General features: G+C 40.7%; 2 protein-coding genes across 2 annotated transcripts; one reads left to right on the top strand and one right to left on the bottom strand.

Annotated features, from left to right (window-relative positions):
• Positions 1-835: 835 nt before the first annotated feature.
• On the bottom strand, positions 836-3,832 carry marcksb (myristoylated alanine-rich protein kinase C substrate b). Its single transcript, XM_084915352.1, has 2 exons — positions 3,446-3,832; positions 836-2,420 (listed from the first exon to the last, which is right to left on the bottom strand). Exons 1-2 carry the CDS (start codon positions 3,539-3,541, stop codon positions 1,851-1,853), a joined length of 666 nt encoding a protein of 221 aa, XP_084771478.1. The 5' UTR covers positions 3,542-3,832; the 3' UTR covers positions 836-1,850.
• A 4,016-nt stretch (positions 3,833-7,848) lies between these two features.
• fyna (FYN proto-oncogene, Src family tyrosine kinase a) lies at positions 7,849-26,746 on the top strand. The gene is made up of 12 exons (XM_084914594.1): positions 7,849-8,028; positions 16,202-16,458; positions 18,665-18,761; positions 20,384-20,482; positions 20,706-20,809; positions 21,002-21,151; positions 21,279-21,443; positions 21,940-22,119; positions 22,484-22,560; positions 22,944-23,097; positions 24,510-24,641; positions 25,152-26,746. Exons 2-12 carry the CDS (start codon positions 16,212-16,214, stop codon positions 25,358-25,360), a joined length of 1,614 nt encoding a protein of 537 aa, XP_084770720.1. The 5' UTR covers positions 7,849-8,028; positions 16,202-16,211; the 3' UTR covers positions 25,361-26,746.
• Positions 26,747-26,755: the final 9 nt, after the last annotated feature.

Below are 26,755 nucleotides of genomic sequence, written 5' to 3'. Positions count from 1 at the left end.
GCGCTGGCAAAAGGTCGGCAGCCTTAACCTAATTTCCTTCAGGTCAACCTTCAGGATCAATAAAGTTTTATTGAACTGAGTTGAATTGAAAATCCTTCCCCTCAAGGCTTCTAAAAGTAGGATAGGGGGCAGATCTAGACCCCTCTCCTGAGGAACTAGCTTACAGTTTGGATTTAGCAGACAAATACTCCCTTTACTATTAAGGTTAGACTCAAAGCTTCCTTTTTGATGAAAACTTAAAGTTAAGGATGGATGAGGTGACCCTGCACCATCCCTTAGCAATGCTGCAGTAGGCTCAGGACTTTTGTGAGATACACAAAGCTCTTCCCATGTGTTTATACACTGTTGCAATGTGTCATTACATTGTTGTCTTCACGCTTGCAGTCTGTGTTGTGTCCTGTCTCCCTATGTGCCCCGTTTCTCCTCAATCCCAACTGGTCACAGCAGATGGCTTCCACTCCCTGAGACTGTGCCAGAGGTCAAAATGGAGTTTTATATTCCCACTGTCACAAAGTACTTCAGTTTTCTATTCGTGTATCATCTTATCGAGCCTTGAGGCAACACTTAGAATCCTAAATACAACTCGTTGCATTAAAAAAAAAAAAAAAAAATTTAAAAAAGGCTTCTGTATGTGTGAAATCTTTCAGTGCACCACACGATGGTGCTGTAAAACAAAGAATCTGTATTTCTGTGGCTACAGCAGCCGACCTCAGCTCTGAATACCAGTCTAAACTCTCCCACTCCCTCTCCAGATCTATGATGGGTATTATAAAAGGGCAGCAGTGGTGTTTTTATGCTTTCTGAATATAAATAAAGGAGCTCAAGAGTGCCAATCCACATTTTGTTGCTTTATTCTTCAGCAGTACTCACATATAATAAACTGAACACCTTAATACCAGTTTGCAGATATTGTTACATTTCATGTTGAATAAGGTGAGTTTCATATACAAAACAAAAAGAGAAAAAAAAAACCCCAATGCTGTTTAAAGACAGTACCCCCAACCACGGATTTATGTGCTTTCTTGTGTAGATTTTTTAGGTATTGTAGTCATCACAGCTTGATGCGAAACTTGCTTAAAACATCTCCCAATTTTATTCAATCTTACAAATGGTGAAAAAACAAGAAAACTTCATTTACAATGGGTAATCTGTTAAAAACTTCAGTCATTTAGGTACATCTCAGTCATAAAACCAGTAATATCAAAGTCTATACAACGTGCATTACTACAGAGTTTGGAAACAGTGGAATCTAATGGAAAGTGATGAGCACCTACTGTTTTAACAGTTGACTAAATCTAGTTCATTCAGGAATGGTTTGTGTTCACAGGAGCGTTGAGCTTCAAGAGTTGTAAACAACTGTGCACTGCAATGACAACATTTAAGACTTGGACTTTCCCTTTAAATACCACAATGTGTCAGATCTTGCAGACACAGCTTTAGCTGCTACATCCAATTGCCCAGCACCAAACACTTTTGATTAAATATGTGTCAAATTCAGCAACGTGTTGACAGTCACGGTTTCATGTAGAAAAAGAAAAAAAAAAAAAAAAATAGGGGGAAAAAAAAAAAAGTAAAAATTCCCACTCACATTTGCACTCTCACACTCACCCATATCACAAATGCAAGCACCAATAAGCAGTGAGGAAGCAGCACACTCTCCGTTACACCTCCTGTCCATCACTGCCAGGGACATTGCAGTTATGGATGAGATGGTTGCAGAGTAGTAAACAAACACTAAAGCAAAAAGAACAAAACAAAAACAAAAAAAATCCCTGGTTTTAGACAAAGTCCTCGCATTCCTTCAGATGGGCTACATTGTCTCCTTCATTCTGTTGTCTGGTTCAGCAGGATTACTCGGCGGCAGCAGCCGTGGCTTCTGGACTGGCTGCTGTTTCTGGCTCAGTAGGTGAAGCTTCAGCTGGCTTTTCCTCTCCTGCGGCTTCCTCTACCTTCCCCTCCTCGGCCTTTGGCTCCTCAGCTGCAGCTTCCTTGGCTTCCTCGCCGGCCTCATCTGGCTTGGCCTCTTCAGTAGGTGCCTCAGATGTCGCCTTCTCCCCTTCGGCTGGTTCTGCTGCTGCTCCCGCCGCCGCACCGTCCTCTGTCGCCTCTTCGGACTCTTTCTTGGTCTTCTTGAAAGAGAAGCCACTGAGCTTGAAGGACGGTTTCTTGAAAGAGAAACGCTTTTTCTTCTGCTTGCCATCCTCGCTAGTAGACGGAGTGCCTTCCTCAGGTTTGGCAGAAGCTTCTCCGTTTGTGGCGGCAGGCTCCTTCTCTCCATTGGCTTCGGCACCCTCTACCTTTTCACCTTCTTCTTTTGGTGCCTCCTCAGTAGGAGTGCTTCCATTGGCCTGCACTTCGGCTTTGTTGACTTCCTCTGTAGCAGGAGAGGTATCCCCGTTGGTCTTGGCATGGCCATTTTCCTGGAAGAAAACAGAATAAAAATGAAATTACTGAACATGCACTTATTTAAGTTCATTAGGTCAAACACACTCATAAGTGTGTGCAGGGCTATCCCCTGTAAAGCCTGGTGTCCTGTGATATTTAATACCCACAGACTAACCAATAAGAAAAAGCTCCTAAAACTGCAACAACATCTGTTACCAGGAGAGTGACGACAGATCTGTGGCTTACAGCAGTAGGCTAGTTGCTTAGACGGTAGTACAACCGGGATCCACGAGGTGGCGTTCAGATTGAAGCCAGTGGAAACAACATAGGAATTCACCCCCCCAATCTCATCCCTTCCTTTAAATGCCCCGTGTAGTCCACCAATGTGCACCATTTTTAAATTTTCATGCACTTAGCTCATCCTACTCTTTTCTGCTTTTTATAGTTTGCGGATTCTGCGGCTCGTGTCTGCACAAAAAAAAAAAAAAGAAAAGAAAGAAAACAAAAAAACCGTGGCTCATTTCGTCAATCTGGCAACAAAGGCGTGGTACCGTTTTTTAAAATGGCCATGCCACATTGAGAGCGGCCACAAACCCCTGCTGCACACATTTCAACCAAATGAATAAGCACAGGCGCAATGTTTAGACACAGGAGCCGCAGAACAGCTGCGATTATTTTACAAACAATTTAAAAAGAAAACGATTTTTAAACAATTCTGCGATCATCACTCACTGGAATAGTTGTGCAGCAACATTCAGGCATTTTTTTGTAGGATGAATTAAAAAAATACATTTGTGTATCAATTTAAATGATTTCACTTAAAAGTTTTAATATATAGTTTAAATGCGTTGGAGAAAATAACCTGAAACTGTGCATTTGCCGGTGAAAAACGTGCAGGCCTACATGTGGCCACTTTCCCTGAAAGCCGGTGAGCGTGGAGATGCGCTACAGGGAACATGGAGCACACCATTGACGCAACACATTGCTAAATTGAGGCAAAATTCCGCGTGCGCAATTAAGATCTGAATCATTCTTTTAAAAAACAAAAACACAAAACAACCTGTCCGTTCGTCTTTGCTGCAACGGCTGCACCTTCTGCTGGCTGTTCCACGGCGGCTTCCTCTTTTCCAGCGGTTTTGGAGATTTGTGCTCCCATGCTTTTGTTCCAACAAAGAACCCAACCGATGAAATGAATGAACAAAGACCGCAAGCTTCCTCCCCAGAAAAATCGAGTCAAACGCCGACTCCCCCTTCTGCAACCGAAACCGAGGAATCAGCACGGAATCACGATGACCACAAAGGGACGTGCGAGCGCTTGCACAAGTAAAAAGTAGCGAAGGTGCGAAAGACGCGAATTCTTTCGATTTTTTCCCCGAACGGAGTTCCTTAATGGAGAAATTGGCCCCGCCGCAAATGAGATGCGGAGTACAACGCCCAAGTCCGCTGATGAATGGGCAATGGGGCTATGACGACAAAGCCACCCGGTCTCCACCAATCAAAAGTCCGAAATCCCAAAGAGTGGGGAGGTCATGGAGTGGCTGGGAGGGGGGGACACGGACAATAGGAGAGACACAACAACATGGCTTACAACTTGTTTTTTGTTTTGTTTTATTTTCTTATCCCAGAAACTTGATGTTCCATGTTTTGGTTTATATTGAGCATAAGGTTTAGATTAGACATATCTGATGATTCGTCCCTGGAAAAGTGCAAAATATTTTCTTGCACATAAAGATGGCCACTGATTTGCACTGAAAAACGTCTGTTCTCTGTACCAGTAAATGTTTTGTTTTGTCTAATTTTTAAGTGCATGAAAACGGCGATTGTGTGCAACACAGCAATCATGTATATTTTTTACATATGTGTAATATTTTATAGAAAACACGGCTTACACTTTAACCTAATTTGGCTGCAACAAAGAGCCCTAAAAATGTTCATCACAGCTTGTAAATGAATGCAAGCCCTCCAAACAATAGTATGTTCTGAAGGCTGGGTTGACAAAGCATCACTCAGCTGGTCTCACCTTATGTCATCATGGCACCCTACTGACATACGCCCCACTCAGTAAACAGACGTCCCCTGTTACTATAAGCCCATGTGCCCAAAACTTCTCTTATTCCTCTTCTTGCATAATAGTGTCTTGTCTGCTCCTTGCAGCAGGAGCATCCCAGTGACCCAGATATAATGAGAGTTTATGGCTCTCTGCTGCTGTCTGCTCCAGCAGCCTGCAGTGCTCTAACTCCACCAGCAGCCACAAGTCTCCTCTCTCTGCTAGAGCTGCATGACCCACATCTCCATGGTTACTGTTAGTCCAAAATGGCTGCAAGGAAGAGGCAGTGCATTTGCTGAATAGGGCTTTAGAGATGGTGACTCTGGGAGGTGGAGAAGCAGGGTGAGAGTGGAATGAAGACGGCCCGGCAAAGCACTCAGCAGTTTGTGGATTAGGGTGCCTTCTATAACCCACCCTCAGCAGCCTAACTAGGCCACACTCATTGTTGTGATATTTTGATTAAATGCAAAGCTGTAGCATAATTATGATGAGCTGCCATAAATATGACAACATGGGGAGAAAGCATAAAGATGTTTGTTTAACTTTCATTCTTTTTAACAGGCCACATTTTAAAGTCAGCATCTACATTTATCAGTATCACAGTTTATTGTGATCATTTGTTTGCTTTTGTCAAATTCATAGAGTAGTTACATTATCCTAGTTAAATAAAAATAAATACAAAATGTAGAGTTTTAGTATAAAAGCACTTATTTCTTTTTATTGTTAATAGCCATGCTAAAACCCAAGGGAGTACAGCTCACATACAGAACCATGAAGCATTTTAAGCTCATTTCCAGTAACAACTATTGCTAACCTGAGTTTTTTTTTAATGAATATTTCTGGTCAGACACATATAACAGACAAAATGTGAGTTTCTTCATATCCTATTAAAACTGAAGAGCTGAACCAATTCGCCAGCTGCCACAAAATTTGTATGAAATCTGAAGTCTGTATAATTACGGCGAGCTGTTCTTTTGTTTTTTCTTTATTTTCTTAATTTTATTGTCTTTTATTTTTATTCATTTGGCAGTGGCAGGTTTGGTTTTTAGCTCCTGTCTTTATGCCAGAGTGTATATGAGCAAGTCATTATTTATGACTACTGTCAATAAAATTTTTATAGATAGCTGATAAATACTAACAGCTGAAAAACTGAATGAATGTTAAGTGAATGGAGGCCAGAGGCTTGCATTGCTATTTATTATGAAATTTATTTATGAAAATGTCCAAATCATTTGTCATTAGTAAGAGTGACATGAGGGTGCTTATACATTGCTTACCTGGGCAAACGATGGTAACAGGATGAGGAGAAGGCAAGCAAATGGAGGCAGTTTTGTGCTCCTGCCAATGTTGTACTGGGAAATCCTGCGATCTGACTTTCATGTGGACGTTGCTTTGACATGTACCGCCCACCTTCTCTTCACAGCAGCAGCATTTCTTGATAGCAGTGCACCCACACAGTGGTTTGAAGGCTATGGAAAAGAGTTCGAGGTGTTGATTTGGCCTCCAAAATCCCCAGAAGTCCAGTCTGTAGTCAAGTTCACAGACCACAGGACAACTTCAGAGCTCCTGTGGATTTTGTACCTCAGCGGGTCAGGGCTTGAAAGCACAAGGGGACTTACACAGATGTTTGATCGATGCACACTGAAACACTCTTACTTTAGTGCAGTGCGCACGGAAACAAAAGTACTGTAACTTTATTGGACTTCCCTTCAAGTGCAATATTCAGTGTAACATTGTCACTGTGTTCATTTTTATAGAAGTCATGTGATTGATTTAGACTATAGGTGTCAAACATAGGACCTGTTGGCCAGACCCGCCTTGGCAAAGGGCTGAACAGCACTTGTACTTAAAGAAAAGGGAGCATGGTGTATGTGTAGATAAAATTATTTAGGGGAATCATTTTTCTATTATCATCCACTTGGATTGTACAGATTGGATTGTATTTGGACAAGGAACTAAAAGGAATTTCACACATCTTGATTAGATTGCATATAAGGGTAAAACTTACGGCAGAGTTTCACAACCCAGTGGATGAATATCTGATTTCCCAAAAAGCTCATTCTCTTCATCTGGACATACAGTTGTTTGTATGTGTGTGTTTTGGATGAATAAGTGTTTTAATCTGTCTTTTGTATTGACCTAATTTCCATTTTTAGGTAGCGTACAGAATGTTTTCTTTTTTCTTTTCTTTTTTTTCACAGTAACAAAAAAAGCACTCTTGAATCTTTAATTTTTATATTTGTATGCTTCATTAACCTTTTCTGTTCTGAAATGTTTGACGCAGCTAAGCATGTGACACTATACATTATCACTGTGTTTCTTTTGTCCTGTCTCTTCTTCTCAACCCCAATTGGTCATGACAGACGGCTGCTCCTCCCTGACCCTGGTTCTGCTGGAGGTTTCTTTCTGTTAAAAGGGTGTTTTCCTTCCCACTCTCGCCAAGTGCTTGCTCATAGTGTTGGGACTGAATGGGTTAACAAGTCTGAAACTGAAGGAATGCAAAGTAAATGGAGGTTAGAGGTCAGCATTGGGATTCATTACTAAAGCATGAGTGGTCAATTCTGAATGACTACTGTCTTCATTGCATGTTTAATTTTCACAAAACATTCCCAATCAATGCTGAAATTTTGCTAGTGTGTCATTATCGCAACAGAAGAGAAACACATTTTTACGTGTGTAAGGTATGCTCTCTGTCTGATATTCATCAAAATAATAAAAAAAAATATCAACAATTATTTAAAATATTTTTAAGTCTTTCAAACAAAAAACTCATGCAAACTATATATAATTGTATTTATATAATTTAATTGCACTGATCCCGTTAATTATTTCAATAAATAAAAACGCTACAGATGTGCTGAATTTCATTTTGCATCATATCTGTGCATCTGTGTTTTACTCGCACTAAAAGGCGCAATAAGCCACTAAACAGAGCTCTACGTTACTTGAGCAAAAACAGAGAATTTGCCAACCTTGCCCTGTTTTTCAGTCATACTCCAAAGAGGAGGAGGTGCCCGGCCACACATTGTAATCTCTCATTGGAGGAAAGCGGTGTCAGTCGAAGCTACTGGTCGGTGTGGATCCGCATCAAGCGTATGCAATAACATCTGCGTCAAGACAACCAGAGACAGACCCAACAATAAAACACCATATGCTGTCCAAAATAAAACCACCCTAGCAGGTTGCTTTTCTAAATAAGTATTTTAGTGGCTTATTATTATTTGAAAGCGACAAGAAGTAGTGGAACTACTAAATCTTGAAATACGTTGAATTAATTTTGGTTCCACAAACATGCCTTTTAGCGTTGCTTTCGTGCAATATCGATTTTTACAAAAAGCTTTGCCAACCAGGAGATTTATTTTGATAGTACTTGGCGGAAGCTGCAGTTTTACTGTGGTGAACTTGACCCCCTGTGCTTTCGTCATCATCCGTACACACGGCGGCGACAGGAGCTCCTGTATCGGCAGGGACGGGTCTCCCACCGCTATTCTCTGTCTGTGCGGAGGAAAAACACTGACAGAGAAGAAAGACGACCGCGAATTTCCTCCACGAAGCTCCCTCTAGAAACTCCGATGGATTAATTTGATTTTTCTGCGGTGAGCACGCTTTTCTTTTTCTTCTGTTGAATTTCAATTGGTGCGCCAGCCTTGTCCCCTATTTTGCGCTGTGGAAAGCGAGTTGAATTCATCTCGAGAGGGAGAGAGGCAGAGAGAGCAGATGAGATAAATAACACAGTTTGAGTGGCTGCAGTCACGCCAGTCTTTACTCCGAGTCTTCCTCGGAGGGCTGGCTTTGTGTGGTTTGCGTAAACATTGCCTTCGCTGAGGAAAAGACTGGGAGAGCGGTGATGGTGACTGTGGATGATGTTTTGCAGTGATTCTGGAGAGGGGGCTCTTGTGTTGCAGCAGGGATGGATGCGCTGCAGAACAGAGCTGACCACTGAGGCCATACACACACACACACACACACACCTAATAAACGCCAGGCTGGCCTTCGGGCAGCCTCTTAATTGTTTACCTCCACAGGAATTATCATATGCTTTGAGTTAATTGCATTGCCATGCTGCTAAACATCCAATTAAAGCTGTTCCAGTCGGGTTATCTCATGTGTCTGGAGGTGCAGCCATCCATCTTGTGAGCAAACACTGGGGATGATATGTGTGAGCTAACCCCACTGTTACCCATGTGCAATAAGTTAGTCAGCAGTTATTGTTTTGGTTGTTAAATTGTTCAGTCAGCTCCCTGAAGGCCTGAGTTCAGCCTGCCTATGAATGAGTGCACAATTGGTGTATTAAATTTGAATGAAAGGAGTTGGATGTTGTGCTTCATGGACCGTGCACTTTTCCCCCTTCAGGCTCTCTCTCCCTTATACAGTTCAACCTGCTGGCGCATAATCTGCCAAACCTGAAATAAGTTATAAAGAAATGCACATGCTTTTCAAAATAAGGTTCAGTTGATAACTTTGGTTTAAGACCATTTTGCTGTTTTTTTTAAGATTTTTGGAAGGTGTTGGTTTGTTTTGACATCTACTGTGGTGATTATCATTGTAAAATTAATCTGTCAAGCAGCAGAAAATAAATTAGCACTTAACTGTAAAATCATCATTAAGCCACATTTGAAGATATTTTTCTAGTTTCTAAAATGTGACCATTGTCCATTATTCTAAATATTTAGGAAGACTTAGTTGTTTGTTTGAAAAAAATCAGGTTTCATAGATGGAAATTGCAGGGGGTATATTTTATTGTATTCTGATGTTTTGGGCACTAAATTAATGAAAAGTATAAAACAGCCACACATTTTTAGCATTTTTTTTTTTATTAATAATATAAATAAATCAAACAAGTTGCAAGTTTTTGGTTTTTTTTTTTGCATCTCCTAATTGGCTTATCGTTGTAGATCTGCGTCCAGCACTTGTGCGCCATGTGGCTCGTGCCAGTGTTTTACACTTTCCATCAACTCAAGTGCGATTTTTAGTTCTGCCAGAAACCTTCCATCCTCCGTTCCTGTAAACCCACCTCATCATGATTTCCACTGGATTCTTGCATCGACCATTACCCTCCACTGGCACAAGATTTGGAAAGAATCATTTAAACCCTCAGTTCAGACTGTCAGGCAGAAGCAGCAAGACTCTGCTCTGGTATCTGGATAACACTTTTTTCCTGTTTGGAAAGTGTTCACCTAGTCTGCACTGGTCTCGCTGACTGAATAGACATATACAATGGGATCAGTGATTTAACAACATGACTCAAGAAGCTCAAGTATAGACACTGTGACACTAAAACACAGCTAGGCTTAAACCCACACGCACGTACTGTATGAATCTCAGCTGCGTGTTTTATAACTAGCTCTGTTCATTCAGCACACGAAGAATGCTTTGAAAGCTTTAACAGTGTTTCATTGTGCTCATAATCTTGTAGCAGAGTGAAAAGTGGCCATTGTCTCGTTGTTGATACACTGAATGAACTCGGTTGTCTGACACAAGCAAATGTTGTAAGTATTCAGAGAATGGCAGCCATAAGGAGGAGATTGTCAGCGTTGTACCAAATCCAGCAAACATAACAGTGGGTTTCACGTGCATTCAAATGTCACACAGCTTTTTTAAAAAGAAAAAAAAAAAAGATCCTCTGTTGGTTCGTTGGTCTCGTCTTTGTTCCATGATCAGAACGTTGAATTATGGAGTTGAATAAGGTCACAGTGAGTGCGATGCCAGTGGGAGGCATGTGGGAAGTTTGACCTTGTTTTGTGCCTTGTCAGTGATCTGAGTGTGAAAGGACCCCCACACTTCAAATTAAACAGGATACCTTTTAAGAAGATGTGTTGAATTGCAAAATAGACTGAGGAAAGACTGTATTCTGGAGGGATTTGTAAGTTCGTAGAGGTTAAATTATCACAACATTGCCAGATGTAATGCTCAATTGACCATAATTTCCACAGTTTATTAGTCAAAGCCACGTTTCAATTTGTTTTTCTAAGCTGAAATAATATCTTTTAAACTTGTTACCATTAGGTTCACATGTAGCAATTGCTCTGCAGACTTGTATGATTATTTTATATTGTAGCATTAAGACTTTATTAATCTCCAGAGAGCGAGAGATTAATAAGGTTACAGCATTTTAAGAAAAAATCTAAAAACATAAAAATTACTAAAAATGATGAAATGATTGAAGGACTTGTTGGAGTCAGTCAGTTGCACGTAATGTTACATACTTTCCCTGAGCTCAAAGTTATGCACAGATAGATACATATTTCATAATCTTGTACCACTTAGAAAATCGTCAGATGTTCCCTTTTTAGAAGCTGCAGATGTTACACTCATTCTTACGTAATTCTTAATGAAATAATTGTTGCTGTTTAGGGAATTTCAGTCTTTTTTTTTAGTCTTACACATCCAATTATCTTTTTTTTTTTTTCTTGCCCGTAACACAAATCAGACTGCAGATATATTTGTTTTTCAGGCCTGACTGAGTCTCTCCTGGTAAATCCATCAGTTAGACTGTGCGACCCTGACATGTCTGTCCTTTTAATATAGTATATTGATTGCAGCTTTACTCCAAATGACCCACTATCTCATTATGGCCTCCAGCACTATGACTGTTGTTACGGATGATTAACACTCAAGCTTGTGCAGCATCAAAATAAAGGCTGTCATTTGGGTAAATTAATTTCCAGTTGAGCCGAGCGGTTGTGACAGATAAAGTAAAGCTGACCCCGTTGCTGTGCGTTCGGTACCCATTCAAAAAAAAAAAAACTGCTTGTTCAGTGGTGCATTTGATAAAATAGTGTGAAAGCCGATAGTTACTAAAAACAGGTTGTGGATTTACCTGTGGTGGTAGGCGTGATGGAAGTCACTGCAGAGGGTGTCCTGCAGCGATATTCACAGATATTCCTAAAATTCCTCACATTTTTTATGGTTCAGTTTACAAATGTTCCATGAACACCTCATTTATGGTCAGCTTCTTTAAAAAAAAAAAAAAAAAAAAAAAAAAAAAAACCTCAACATTTTAACACAGATTTTGTGAAAATTAAAAAAATTAAACCAAAAACACCAACAGCAGAAAACTGCAATTTATACATTGTCCACTTGAGGCTTGCTCTAAAAGGAGTTGGTTTCAGTCCAACTTACAGCTGATGGTAAATGGTATGAAGCAAATGAAACGCAGAGTTTTAACACGTTTTTGGTGAAAAACTCGAGGCCTCTCACCTTTTCCTTCTCTTTGGCTTTTGAATTAACTCTTACAACACATTGCAATCTTGTCCCCGAAGGACCTTCCTGATCACGCCATTGTCACTCTCTCTACAGCAAGCTGCTCATTTGGGTCTGAAAATAGCGTGATGATTGCTATTGCAGAGGCTGAGGTGTTCATGCAATACCCAGGTTGTGCCATGAAAGGGAACAAGCCCCGAGGCTTTGACGCCATCATCTGCTGGTTTGGTGTGGGGGGGTTTGTGCTGCAGGTCAGGCATCGAGCAGACTTGCGTGTGTCTGTGTCCATCTCCACCATGATGAAATGCAGCGAGAGCACCTATCTAAAACTTATGTTGTGATCTCATACGTAGTGTTGACTCGTGTGTAACCGGAGAGCAGAAATGTATCTATGATGAACGCTCGTGAAACTCTTATTAAATTACCGTGTAAATGTGAAAAGCTGCTGATTCACCGACTCATCTAAAGGATTCTTTATCTTGTAAATATAAGATTATTAATTGAAATCGCAACACAGACATGATTTAATGTTTACAAATACACACTGTGCCATAAAAAGACCACACAGGGAACATGTATGAATACTATATTAAGGCAAAATGTTATAGATTCTGTGCAGCTGAATGGTAAATGTATGCTAAAGCTACAGTAGTCCCTAGTCTTTTTAACTTGAAGAGCAAGATTTTCATAATCCCCACAGGCAGCACAACGACATGAGATTTCCCCTCATTTACTCTGATCCCTGCAGGAGTGGAGGCAGTGCTATTTCAATCACTTGAGTTGAAGAGAAAATCCACCAGAAATCAGACTTCACCTGCTCAGTTAATATATTCTGGTGCTATTGCAGTTCTCCGCCAATGATGTCAAACACGTTAGTCTTATTAACCCCACGTTTAGAGGTTTTTGTATCGACGGGAAGGTGAGTAAAGAAATGCAGTAACTATGGGAAGTTAAGATTCGTGGCCTTGATATTGTTTTTCTCTCTGTTGTGTATTCATAAGAATTTATTTTTATTTTCAATGCCTGACTACCTCAGGTCACCTCTGTCATTCGAGGGCATTGCCAGCCCACAGCTCAGAACTCAATCCCAGTCCTCAAACGCGTGGACTTCGGGCACGTTCTTGTTAAATACAGTCATGTGATAGTTCCAAGTTCTAAAACTAAGTACCCTCATGATTCAGTAGTTTGTAGAACAACCTTTAGAAGTTATAACTTGAAGCAGACGTTTTCTGTATGACTCACTTTCTGTGGTGGAACTTTTGCTCAATTTTCTTTTCAAAGATGGTTCAGTTCATTGAGGTTTTTAGACATTTGTTTATGCTCAGCTGCCTTAAGGTCCCACCACGGCATTTCAGGTCTGGACTTCGACTGGGCCGTTACAACACTTTGACCCAAATGGCCAAGCTTTAGCTGTCAGACAGATGGCCTCACATTTAACTTTAGAATACTTTCATATGCAGAGAAGTTCATGGTCGAGTCAGTGACTGCAGGTCCTCTGGCTGCAAAACAAGCCCAAATCATCCCCCCTCCCCCACCGTGCTTGACAGTTGGTGTTTGTGCTGGTACGCCTCGTATCTCCAAACATGGCTCTGTGTGTTATAGCCAAACATCTCTACTGTCCTTTAGACAGATGAGACCACTTCTGAGGCCACTTCTGTTCTAGACATTTTGTAGTTTATTCAGATTCAACTTTGCAAACGTAAGCTGTGCTGTCATGTCCTTTTTAGAGAGAAGAGGCTTTTTCCTGGCAACCCTTCCAAACAAGCCATACTCATTCAGTATTTTTCTAACTTTACAGTCATGAACTTTAATATTTAATAGCTAACTGAGGCCTGCAGAGTCTTTTGGGTTTTTTTTGCAGTTTCTCCGACCATTGAAGAGTCTGACCTTGGGCTGAATTTACTGGGACGTCCACTGTGGCATTGCATTACCCACACACCTGAATGCTTCAGTTATGGACAAAAAGTTTTCACATAACTGTACATTCATAGCTTTCCTGGCCAAATAAATACTGTAATGTCCCAAGCCGAGTGACAGTACTGGATATGTGGTTTTCTTTGTTTTTGTTTTTTTAATTTTAAATTATTTGAATTGGACTGAAATCACGATGTGTCCCAGTCCTCCTTTTTTCTTTCTCCATACAATTTTGAGCCCTGATGAATTCACACTCATCGCCACCCAGTGTTAACTTGGTTTGGAGGCCGTCTTTGGTTACTGTCAGCTGTCCCGATACTTATGAAATCACTGCAACATGTTGAAAAGACACGTTTTGAACTCAACTGTGGAAAATCAATTCATTCTGCTGTGTTTGTAGTACTGCAGCTTCTTCTCCTCAGTGAATTGTTAGAGCGGATCCCCTTTTTGTTTTATATCAGTTCTCAGATGTCGATTAAAAAGTCAGAAAATACCCATCACAACATCCTGAAGTCTTCATTTACTTGCTTTGTCCAGCAAAAAAAGATAAAAACAAACAGCAAAACCAAGTGTGGAAGCACTGAAAAGTCCACGTATTCGCTTTGAATATTGCTTTGATTTGTTCAAGGTTGGTTAAGTTCTCTTTTGACTAATCTTATGCATTTACTTATTAGAAATAGCGAGCCATTCATATATAGGATTTTTACATTTAAATATATCAGCTGTACTTTAGAGCAACGTGCTGTAAATACCAGAAGATTGGAGATATAAATATAGATGTCAAAACAGATTATTTTATATCTGAAGGATTATTGGAGACGCAACAGCAGCCGTGCTTCTTGTATTTCTGTCTGCGGTCTCTGCTTCGGTCAGAGCTTATACTGTAATGCTGCTGCTGGGCTCGTTTCTTCTTCTGCGTATTTTATGGGGTTTTATTGGCAGTAATGAATCACAGTGATGTCGGTCTCTCTGCAGCAGTTACGTCCTTTTGTTACTTAAGCAAACTGGAGCTAAGCTGTATAGTGTGGCAATAATGAAATCCTGTATACAGAAGGAAAACTCAGTTTTTGGTGTCAGAGTCCCTCTTGGTACTTTTTCCATACAGGCAACACAGCAAGGATTTTAATTGTCGAATGAATGAATGAATGAATACAATTTTATGCAGCAGAATTAGTTTTTCTAGCTGGTTAATCATCAGATGTAACGTGATCTTTCAGAGAAATCTGACCTCAGGCTTAGCTTCTTCTGGACCAACCTGTTCTCTCTGATGTATAATAGATAAGCATTGATGGGTTTACAGCAGCTTTACAACAACTTACACTTGAAAACCACTTTTGGTGTTTTGCCATAATCTTTGCAACTTTGCAACAACAATAATCATTTCAAGATTTTGACACTGCACCATCATGTGACCTCTTCTCAAAGAGGGCATTATTTCCCGTTCATCTGATACGTTCATGCATTTTCTCCTCATCTACATATAGTGCTTGACTTGTTACATTCTGCAGCATTTTCTCCCACTGTGCAGCAAGTGACACATCTGTTTGCACTTTTTGCCTGTGCAGGCATTAAAGTTTCTTGCTAGTAAATGTAAAACAGGCCTGAAGGGCTTTGATCTTATACTGTGTAGCTTTGCTTGTAAGCATTAAGCACCAGTCCTTCAAAAACAAGCCTGTGGTTCCTGCTTGTTTTCTGCTTGGAAAATAGTTTCCTTAGAAAGACGTGCTTATTTTCCAATATTAGCAGCATTACCTAGTGTATAAAGACAGATTGTGCTTTTTGGGGGGTTATACAGCTGGGGTAAAGAGCATTGGGATGATTTCCCTTGTCCTCGATCTGTTGCAGTGTTGACTTTTGTTCCGAACACCACCTCTCTCCATTCAGCGACACTGTAAACAAGTATGTTTCCAATTAGCTGCCTCTGAAGTCAGCTGCCTGCTTATGCCATTGAAAGACAGCGCTGCTGCCGGGGCCCTCTTCTTAGGCATGCTGAACCGGTTTCGCGAGCTTCCAGGGCTTAAAGGGGGGGTTGGGGAGTGGGACACGGCGAGCTGAAATGTTCATTAACTAAACTGGGTCTGCAAAGACGGTAAGGCTGTTTTTAATTGACAAAGCAGAAAGCAGGCTCTGTCCCTCGTTTCAAAAACTGGTTTATCTTTGCTTTAGTGAGGACAAATGTTCCATCAGCGCGCGTGTGCGTGGCTCCTTGTAAAGCAAACAAAAATAAAGTAAATGCTCACTTGTAAAGTCAGTGGCTCGGTGTAGACTCTTCTCCTCAGTGTGGTCTTGCAATCTGATGGAAAAGTAAACTGTGATAAGTAGGGCCATTAAATTGTTTTATGGCCAGTTTAACTGGATATTCTCAGCATAAAGCATTAATGCGAGCGTACATATGCAGCGGTCATATTTACCGAGCACATACAGCTGTGGTGCATTGTGTTCCTCCATTTAATTAGTAATGCATCTTTTAAAGCGCCGTGTTTAATTTCAGCCTAATTGAAAGATTTTTCAGAAGACTCTGTGGAGCTCTCAAAGGAAGCTCTGAAATAATGGGAATATTGAATCATAATTTCCCCAGTGGAGACAGCTTTTGAGCTATTATTTTACCTAAGTGCTAATTCCATCTCGCTCTCTTTCTCTCTCCACCCACAGACAGTAGAGAATGGGCTGTGTCCAATGTAAGGATAAAGAAGCAGCAAAACTCACTGATGACCGGGAGACCAGCCTTTCGCACAACTCGGGCTACCGCTATGGGTCTGACCCCACTCCGCAGCACTACCCCAGCTTTGGGGTCACCACCATTCCCAACTACAACAACTTCCACAGCGCAGCCTCGCAGGGAGTCACCGTGTTCGGAGGAGTCCACACGTCCTCGCAGTCTGGGACCCTTCGGTCTCGGGGAGGCACAGGTAATATTAGACTGTGAATGCATGTGAGCTACTTTACATGTCTTAAAGATATTTGTCACCTTTGAAAGGGCTAATGTGCATAAAAACTGCAAATAAACGGAAAATTTGCATAATTTGAAAATAATTTGAACCTGAAAAATACATGAATACAAAATATCACATTTTAAAAATGATAGTTTAAAAAAAATATTAATTTGAATTTGGTTGCCCGGAATAAATTCACTGAGTACCCTGTTGGAAGATAAACTTACATGCTGTTAAGTAATGGGTCAAATTACAAATAGTAGTAATTAATAATTAAAGGAGAAATAAAATGTCTAATTTAAACTGTCTAAAAATGTCTCTGAAGGCTGCTAGCTACCTGGTAGGATGGATCCATTCTTTCATGTTGTTTGTGTGCTCACAGAGCCAGGTGGCTTTATGAGTTACTGTTGTTTTCTCGTCAGCTCAAAGCAGTCTGGCTGTTCTCCTCTGACCTCTGGCATCATCAAGACATTTCCCCCCCCCCCCGAGAACTGACACTCACTGTATATTTTCTCTTTTCCGGGCCATTTTCTGCAAACCCTAGAGATGGTTGTGTGGGGAAAATCCCATCAGGTCAGCTGTTTCTGAAACACTGTGACCAGCCCATCTGGCGCCAACCACCGTGTCGTATTCAAAGTCACTTAAATGACCCTTCAGTTTGAACTTCAGCAGGTCATCTTGACCATGCGTACAGGCCTAAATGCACAGAGTTACTGCCATGTGACTGGCTGATTAGAGATTTGCATTAACAAGTGTATGGCCTGTGAATATAGATGTTTAACAAAAAAAGCAGCTTATGTTGGCTTGTCAGGTTTCTGTTCTCAGAATTACAGGCTCAACTTAAATAACGGGTGAAGTTTGTGGCTTGTGTGGCGTTTACTAAATAAATAAGTGAGCCTTCTCTTGTGTGTAGTAGAGCCTCAAAATGAATAGAAATGCCCTAAATTATGACCAGTTCTCTGTGAAAAACAATGACAGAGAGCAGACTTTTTGCTGAAGAGCGCTTCAAATGGGGAGAAATGAGCTTTACACTCTTTTGCTCGAAATTTGAAAGCTTCGTATCATCCGATTTATAAATCGCCACCATCCTTGCTTTGATGTCTGTGACGTACTTTGAACCCTTTTTGTGGTTGAATAAAACCAACATCTTTGAAATTGCCGTCACGAACATGAACATGAACAAGAAACTACTCTAAGAGGGGGAATGTGAAATAAAATGCATGTCTAATTTGTACAGTGAAGACTTGAGGGGCAAGAAACTGAAACTATAACAGATGTAGAGCAGAAACTTGATCTGATCTTCAATGACCTCAACATTTCGGACAGTGTGCAGATTTGGTCGACATTAGGATTGCAGCTTGGAGGATTTAGATCAAATCAGAAAATGAACACTTACAGTTTTAGGCTTATTAACAGATACTGGCAGATTTTTGATTGGCTTCCCTCATCTAGACCATGATAGCACCAAGTAGTTTCTATAGTTGCTCGTTAGGTCTGCAGTTTTGTTAGTCAATTAATAACAAAAGTTGTTTTTGTGAGATCTTTTTTACCCCTTCTTTTTCTTTTTTTCTTTTTTGCCTTTTTAGAGTCTAAGTGCTCCTTTCTTGTTAAACTGAGATCATACAGCTGTCATTAAGGTATCAGGACATAAATCCAAATCAGTTAGTGGCAAAGTTTGGTTCTGTAAACTAAGCTTTGTGTCACACCTGTAGCAATTAGCTTTTTAATATGAATGTTTTACTTTATTTGAAAAAATAAAATGTCCCACACAAGTCCTTAAAAGTAAAACATCACCATAAATCACAAACTGCGCTGAAACATCTCAAGAGTCTCCAAATTGTTGCTTTTATTTAAAATTTTTATAAGCGAAAAACTCCCACAATTCTTTTTAAGTTAGCGCTGCTCATGAGATGTTTGGAAAGATAAAAGAGTAGATTGTGTGTATTTGGACATGAAATGATCTGGAATATATTTTTTAATTTGTTTTGTTTCTAAGGTGAAAATAATGCAGCAGATGGGGTGTAAAGAATAAACAAAGAAGGCAGTAATATTTATTGCCGTTACATAAGCCCCATGTGTTAGACAGATGAACGAACCCTACAGTAAAAATGGAATGAAAAACCCACCGCCATAATATTTCAGCCACATAACCGCCACATGCAACATTTTTGTTTTGCGGCAGGGGTGACTCTCTTTGTGGCCCTTTATGATTATGAAGCCAGGACCGAGGATGACCTCAGCTTCAGAAAAGGGGAGAGGTTCCAGATCCTCAACAGCACGTAAGTGTGAAAACATCTGCATGACAGCACCAAAAGGGTGGTGGTTGTGTTTTCCTTCTCTGGTCCGTCTGTAACAAATGTTACACCGGCACCAATCTGACAGACTTAACCGGGTCTGTGAGGTTCTTGAATTCTCCTCACTTTTTGTGTAACTACAGTGATTTTTGTTGCTTTATCACATCTTTATAGGAGAATTAAACAGTCAGACATACTTGCGGGCTGTCAGTGGGCGTTTCCCATGGTAAATGCTGACTGACATCTGAGAGCCTCTGTTCTGTCTCCCTGTCATTTTGTGTTTTCTCTTTCGCTGAATCCAAACCAAGCATTTCCCCTAAATCCAACCAGTTATCTCAGCTACTCATGACAGTCAAACTTCAGTCCCTAACTCCAAACAGAATGGGAGGTCCTGCTGGAAACATACACTCACCAGCCACTTCATTAGGTACACCTTCAGAACTGCCTTAATTCATTGTGATATAGATTCATCAAAGTGCTGCAGAGACTTTGGTCCATATTGACATGACAGCATGACACAGTTCTTGCAGATTTGTTGGCTGCACATCCATGATGTGAATTTCCCGTTATATCACATCCCAAAGGTGCTATATTGGACTGAGATGTGGTGACCGTGGAGGCTATTTGAGAACAGTGAACTCGTGTTCGAGAGCCAGTTTGAGGTAATATGAGCTTTGTGACACCAGACATTCTCCTGCTAAAAGCAGCATGTCAAATATGGCGCTTAAACAATGCGCATTTAGTGTTTAGGAGCCTAAACACTAGCCCACCACTAACCTAAAGTAGATCCGCGTTGTTTACACCAGATGTCTGTCCCTTCTCTTCTGACCTCTGGCATCAACAAGGCATTTTCCTGTTCAAACTATTCTCTGTAAATCCTGGTTGTGCGGGAAACTGACACCAGCAACCATGCCTCGTTCAGCGTCACTTAAACCCCCTTTCCTCCCCGTTCTGATGCTCAGTTTGAGCTTCAGCATGTCGTCTTGATCACGTCTACATGCCTAAATGCACTGAGTTGCTGCAACGTGATTCGCTGATTAAATATATGTGATAGAAAGCAGTTGAAAGGTGTATCTAATAAAGTGGCAATGAGTGTAATTCTTTTTTTTTCTTCTTTTTTTAAACCAGGAAATGGTCTATAACAAAGGGGAACCAACAAGCTATTGCTAGAACATTTACATATTTATATATAAATAATAATAATATATATTTGCACAAGGTTGGAGGTGATTCCCACTGGATATTATTTAGGATATAAGAAGCGCATTTGTGGCGACAAATGAGCAGACTGTCCGAACGTTGTCCTGAAAATTATAAAGCACTCAAATCATAGTTGCGAATGAAGAGCTTCAGCTGTAGTCAAATTTATGAATTCAAAAATTGAGTTTATAATTTTAATTTCAGAATGGTTGAATCACATGAGGGTGGTCATACACGGGGGTCTCTACATTTCAACTGCTTTGTCTTAGATTTGCACTAAAACAACAGCATTCAGAGTATTAAGAACAGTGCGTTTATTTCCTTAAATGTAGTGCATCCACTCTTTGTTTACACGATGAGTAAATGGTGATCTAGCTCTCTGTTAAATCCACCCTCTCATTTTTCAGCGAGGGAGACTGGTGGGAGGCTCGTTCTCTCACTACAGGTGGAACTGGATACATTCCCAGCAATTACGTAGCTCCCGTGGACTCCATCCAAGCCGAGGAGTGAGTGAAACTTTTTCATTCGAGCACACGCTCTCACACACAGCCTCCACGGGTCTCCGAGGCACGACAGCTTCATCACCAGAGAGCATAAATATTTCAGAAGTCAGCTCATTGCCTTTGTTAGATGTGACATGGTTGCACGCACAGTACAAATAGAATATTTAGGAAAGCACTGAAAACAAATTTCCCACTTCTTTTTTTCCATTTCTCCTCCTTCCTTCAGCTGGTATTTTGGTAAATTGGGTCGAAAGGACGCAGAGAGGCAACTGCTCTCCAACAGCAACGCCAGAGGGACTTTCCTGATCCGTGAGAGCGAAACAACTAAAGGTACTCAAAATGAGATGGTGACTGTTTGAACGCTTTTAAACTTTAGGAAAACTGACAGGTGTTTGTACATAAGTAAAGGAGCACATAAAAGTGAAAGTAAGTAGAAGCAAATTATTTATGGATAAACCTAGAATAAGCCGTCAGACTAAAGATTGAATAACTTAAAATAACATCACAACCAATCTGTTCTAGGAGCCTACTCTCTCTCCATCCAGGACTGGGATGACGTGAAGGGAGATCACGTTAAACACTATAAAATCCGCAAACTGGATAATGGAGGCTACTACATCACCACCAGAGCCCAGTTTGAGACACTCCAGCAGCTAGTGCAGCACTACTCGGGTGAGACTCTGCTGCTCAGTGTGTACAAAAACATCTTAATGGTATATTGTGTGTGGGATTTTTTTTTTTCTTCTTCTTTTACACTTCCACATTTCTCATGTGACCCCAAATTGCACGGTCATTTCAGCCAGGGCTGCAGGCCTGTGCTGCAGACTGATCGTGCCGTGCCACAAAGGCATGCCTCGTCTGACCGACCTGTCTGTCAAAACCAAAGACGTGTGGGAGATCCCGCGGGAGTCGCTGCAGCTTATTAAACGCCTCGGCAATGGCCAGTTCGGAGAAGTCTGGATGGGTGTGTATCTTATTCCTCAAATTCCAAAAATTCCATTTTGACTAGAACGCCATTTTTGAACTTGTTGTGATTTCTGAGTGGATTTAAGATTTTGGGGAGGGCTTGGATTGTTAAACCCTGGGAACCCTGGGAAAAACAAAAGCAAGTTATTAGAATATTTCTAGCTTTATCTAATTCAGGTTAACAGGTTAACAGGGAAGCTTGGAGCCTGTCCCAGCTGTGACTGGGTGATAGGTGGTGTGCACTCTTGGTACAGAGAGAGACAGCCAATGTATGTATTTGGACTGTTGGAGCGCCTGAAGCAAACCCAGAAAATACATGCAAACCTCAGTTTTAATTACAATCTGTTATGTCATACTCTGATACACTTAATGCAGCTTTCAGGGAGTATTTGTTTCTAGTTATGTGTTCTACAGATTAAGTTAAAAGAAGCGTGGCCTGTTCGTTTTTTCTTTTAATTAGACTGAATGTCACATTTTGGGGTTTTTCTTCGCAGGTACGTGGAATGGCACCACCAAGGTGGCAGTGAAGACTCTTAAGCCCGGCACGATGTCACCTGAGTCCTTCCTGGAGGAAGCTCAGATAATGAAGAAGCTCCGACACGATAAGCTGGTGCAGCTCTATGCTGTGGTGTCCGAGGAACCCATCTATATAGTCACAGAGTACATGAGCAAAGGTAGAGGCTGCTTTAACAGTGTCATCATTGCATACATGCATTCATGCATGCACCTAAATAATGTTGCATAATATATATATCTGCATAGGATGTATATGATAGGAGTATGTCTCCCAGTTTGCTGTATAGCAAATGAAGTTTATTTCACATTGTGACTGTTGGGCAGGATGCATTTGCGATGGAAAAACAGATTTTCAGTTACCACAGCAATACCTAACAAACATCTCACTAAGATGTAACATTCTAGGCAGAAATCCCAGAACTGAAGCAACATTAGCACAACGTGATGCTTGTAATGATGTGGCAGCCCAAGAAAACAAAAGCCTGATATCCTGACTGTATTTTTTTTTTCTTATCTTTTCAGGGAGTTTGCTTGATTTCCTGAAGGACGGCGAAGGTCGAGGCCTCAAACTGCCAAATCTAGTGGACATGGCGGCTCAGGTGTGAAAATCTTGATGCTCAGAAAACATGTTCCCAGGGAAAGATGTTTCCTTTAAGAGCTTAACTGACTTTAATCATCTCCAACTGTTCCCAGTTTAGTCATTTAATCTCAGCACTGCTCATTTAAAGTCTTTTGTTTTTGGTGATTTCCCAATTTTTCACACACTTTGCACAAATTCTACGTGATTCATGTTGTTTACTGAGAAAGTAAATGTATATAAAGCAAATCTGTGGGTTTTCAGTTTAGAGAGATGCTTCACTTTTGCTGTCCCACTTTTTTAGGGTGATAACATTTGTGTAAATCTTGCTTAGCACAGATTTAATGACCTTGAAGCTATACATTGAGATGATGTTCAGTAGGAAAAAAACCCTCAATTTCCCAGGTGGCGGCGGGCATGGCTTATATCGAGAGGATGAACTACATCCACAGAGACCTAAGATCGGCCAACATCCTAGTCGCAGATAGCCTGGTGTGCAAGATTGCTGACTTTGGTCTGGCTAGACTCATCGAGGACAACGAATACACAGCAAGACAAGGTAGGCTTCACTCCAACACATTTTCATGAATCCATCACTAATGCCTTCCTGCTTGTTTAAACCACAAGTGAATTAAAATGACGTTGGAACAACACACAGTACAGAAACTGCAACATAGGTTACAAACTTCAAAACTGAAAAAACTTCCAGTCCCTGTAAATGTAGACTTTATTATATTTGTGCGTACTTTCAAATATGAGCAGCAGATTTTGTGTCAGAATTGAGTAATAACTCAGTCACGTTTGAAAATGCTGACATAGCACACACACCTGTGATCTATGTGCTGATGAACTAAGATAAGATCTATGGATCACCTGGTGTGAGTACACGCTTAAACTTTCTTTGTGTTTATGTTGCTTAGACATTGTAATACAGACAATATATGACTACAGACCGTGCTTGAGAAATGTCTGTTCAGTAGCAAAGTTGTCCAGTGGTGGTTTTCTACTAGATTTCTTGTGTTTCAGTGGGTCAGGTCAATTATTGACTACTACTGGGAAAAAGATTAGAAGCTTGCACATGTTTTGTCTAACTCTGTTTCTGTAGGATTCATTAAGTTCCCTGTAAACTGCCATCAGAGGAAAAATGTTGGTGGCTTGGCAAAAGGGCTTATTCCATCCAGTTTCACACACGAACGCACACACATTTGTGTTTCTGTAACTTCAGAGGACATTGCTTTAACCAAAATGAATTTCATGAATACAAAACTTAAACTTTCCTGATGTTGACCCCTGACCTCTTCACCTTAAAATGTTTTTATGCTGTTACTGACAGACTCATGTCACAACATGAGCAGCACTTGGAGCATGCTGCTTTTCTTTTTGACCAAGAATTTGTCTTGATGGAACAACTGGAAAGCGGATGCACGTGTGGTTAGCGCAAAGACAACCAAGGATGTGTTTATACAGGGGTACGGTGCCGGACTTGAGACCTCTTAAAAGGGCACTTGTTTTACACGAAAATATGCCGCTGCGATTATTGTTTGAAGGATGACGAGGAAGCAGCCAAAACCTGATTCACTCCAGTGTTGTTTCCCCCCTGAGTCAGATGTGAACCACACCAGGAGGACTTCAAGCTCTGTTAGTCACTCTGTCAATATGTTCAGTCACTCATTTGGTAGAAATGAAATGTTTACTTGCTCGACTCGGGCCAAGTGCAAACTGACACGGAGATGGATAATGGAATGGTTCCGTTATTTCCCTGGTGGGATGTAATGATGTCCTTATGTGCCTGCACTAATCAAATCAGTGAAGGGAAAAAAATCAGTACAGTGAAGACTGACCTACTTTAGTCTTTAGGTTTTGGTGGAAGCCGCTGCTGTGTATCTTTGTGTATATCTGGAGGGATGCAGAAGCAAAATAATAAAAGTTTGCGAATGTTTGTGAAATTAATATCACCTGAATTTATTTTAGGTGCGAAGTTTCCCATAAAGTGGACCGCTCCTGAGGCTGCCCTCTACGGGAAATTCACCATCAAATCAGACGTGTGGTCATTTGGTATCCTGCTGACAGAGCTGGTGACCAAGGGCAGAGTGCCCTATCCAGGTGAGAGTGCTGAGCTTTGTGGGTTATGTAATCACCTCTCAAAACCAATCAAGTGGCTGCATTCAGTTAATGCAGGCTGTGACACGAGACTTTGCATGATTTAAAAGGAAAAAAAACAGTAGTTAGTTGCATAATGCACACTGCATTTTGCATTATACATAGAAATGTTCCAAGCTAATGGATGTGAATTGTTCCAGTTTCACTGACATTATAATTCCATTTTAACCTTAATAAGCACTATTTCTTCAGTTCAGATCAAAACGGAAGGCTCTTTCCCGCTTTGACTGTTCACATTTTTATGCTAATCGACTATTACCCCCATCTTAATGTCACATTGCAACCAATAGTAGGTGCAGGAAGTCATCTACTAATCTGTTCCACGATACTGAAACTCAAAAGCAAAGCCTAGAGTAATTCAACTTATGGAAACGGCACAGAAAGACTGCTTACAAACTTGGTGATTTGATGGCAGCACAGCCCTAAACTCTCACTCTGTGCTCCTTTGTTCAGGCATGAACAACCGTGAGGTGCTGGAGCAAGTGGAGCGAGGCTACCGGATGCCGTGCCCCCAGGACTGCCCCTCGTCCCTGCATGAGCTAATGCTACAGTGCTGGAAGAAAGACCCAGAGGAGAGGCCCACCTTTGAGTACTTGCAAGCCTTTTTGGAGGACTACTTCACTGCCACTGAGCCTCAGTATCAGCCAGGGGATAACCTCTGAGCGCCGCGGCCCTCGTCTCATGTCGTTTCACCAAAATTCCACCAGAGGGAGCCAGACACCACGCGTTCTTTCTCATTCTGCGGCTCTAATGGTTTTAAAAGCTGGCAGACTTGCTTTCCAACCTTCAGACATCATACAAACAGGACAGAGGGGTGCAAACAGCAACGTGACTATCAGAATTAGAAGTGACTGTCATGGATGAACGACATGAGTTCTGTTGCGTAACGTGTATGTAATGTAAATAGAAATTGCTTGTTTACTTATTATCTGTTTTTCTGTTTTGTATTCCTTTTGATAATTTGGAAATGTGTGATTTTTTTTTTTTTTTTTTTTTTTCTTCTTTTTTTCCCCCATTTTTAAATGCAAGGTTACATTTGTTATGGCTTGTAGAGAAGTATGTGAGGCTCACAAGCTGGTTACAGATGTAGGAATAATAATTGTTGGGAATAGTTAGACACTGTGGACCAAAGTGTATCTGAAAATTAGTTTTTTCCTTTTTCTGGGAGTCCACTGACTTTTTTTCTTTTTCTTTTTTCTTTTTTTTATAAGGTTAATGTAACAATACTTTTCTCCTCTTCTCAAGGACTTTAGATGTACTATAACACCTGTTCTTGCCTTTTCTTGTTTAGTAATATTCTTATAATGTAAGGGAATGCCTTCATGCTTTACACACACTAACTCAGTGCATCATGGACTCTTCCTCCCAAAACTGTATGCCATCTGCACTAATATTGTGCATTCATTGCATTCCAGCTTCTGCCAGTGATCTTTTTTTAGGACTGGCTTAAAGTGACTTTTAAGTTGAGCTTTACGTAGTTCAAATGAGGACTGAACTCCTCTCTAACTGCAATCTTCATTCAGCTGACTGCTTAGTATACTGACAGTATTTTTAAATGTATGTTGCAGATGGCAGCAGGCTGTGTAAGACTTCCACACTGTCTTTATGCTTCAACAGCCAAACAAACTGCCACTTACATGATATGAATGAAGGATGTGTACCTGTGTTTGTCCCTCCATAATGTGTATTTGAATATAACAGTTTGTGAGACCAAATACCTTTTAATTTCATTTTAAGAACATTTCAGCCAGTTAAGAGAAGCGAATAATTGATTATTTCCAGGCATTCGGCTTTGGATAGCATTTCATCTTCCTTTACTATCAATCTCCTCTCACTCTTAGTGTGTAATCACATGACAATGTGCCATTTATGTGTATTTATGTTGCTCTCCACGGGTGTAAAAGTCAGCAGAAACTTTTGTATCTCTCCGTTTGCCCTGAGTTTAGTAGGTATTCAAAACTTTTGGTCTCTATTTATTGTCTCTGTCTGTTCTGCGTGCACAGCTGTTTTTGAAATAAAGAATCCTGCCATTACGATGCACTATTTAACACTGTTTG

Source organism: Perissodus microlepis, chromosome 19, assembly GCF_051167445.1.
Source record: "Perissodus microlepis isolate ML-2025 ecotype Zambia chromosome 19, ASM5116744v1, whole genome shotgun sequence".
In the NCBI taxonomy this organism is placed as follows: domain Eukaryota; kingdom Metazoa; phylum Chordata; class Actinopteri; order Cichliformes; family Cichlidae; genus Perissodus; species Perissodus microlepis.
Note: the sequence above shows the minus strand (reverse complement) of the source record. Positions and strands in the feature narration are given on the sequence as shown.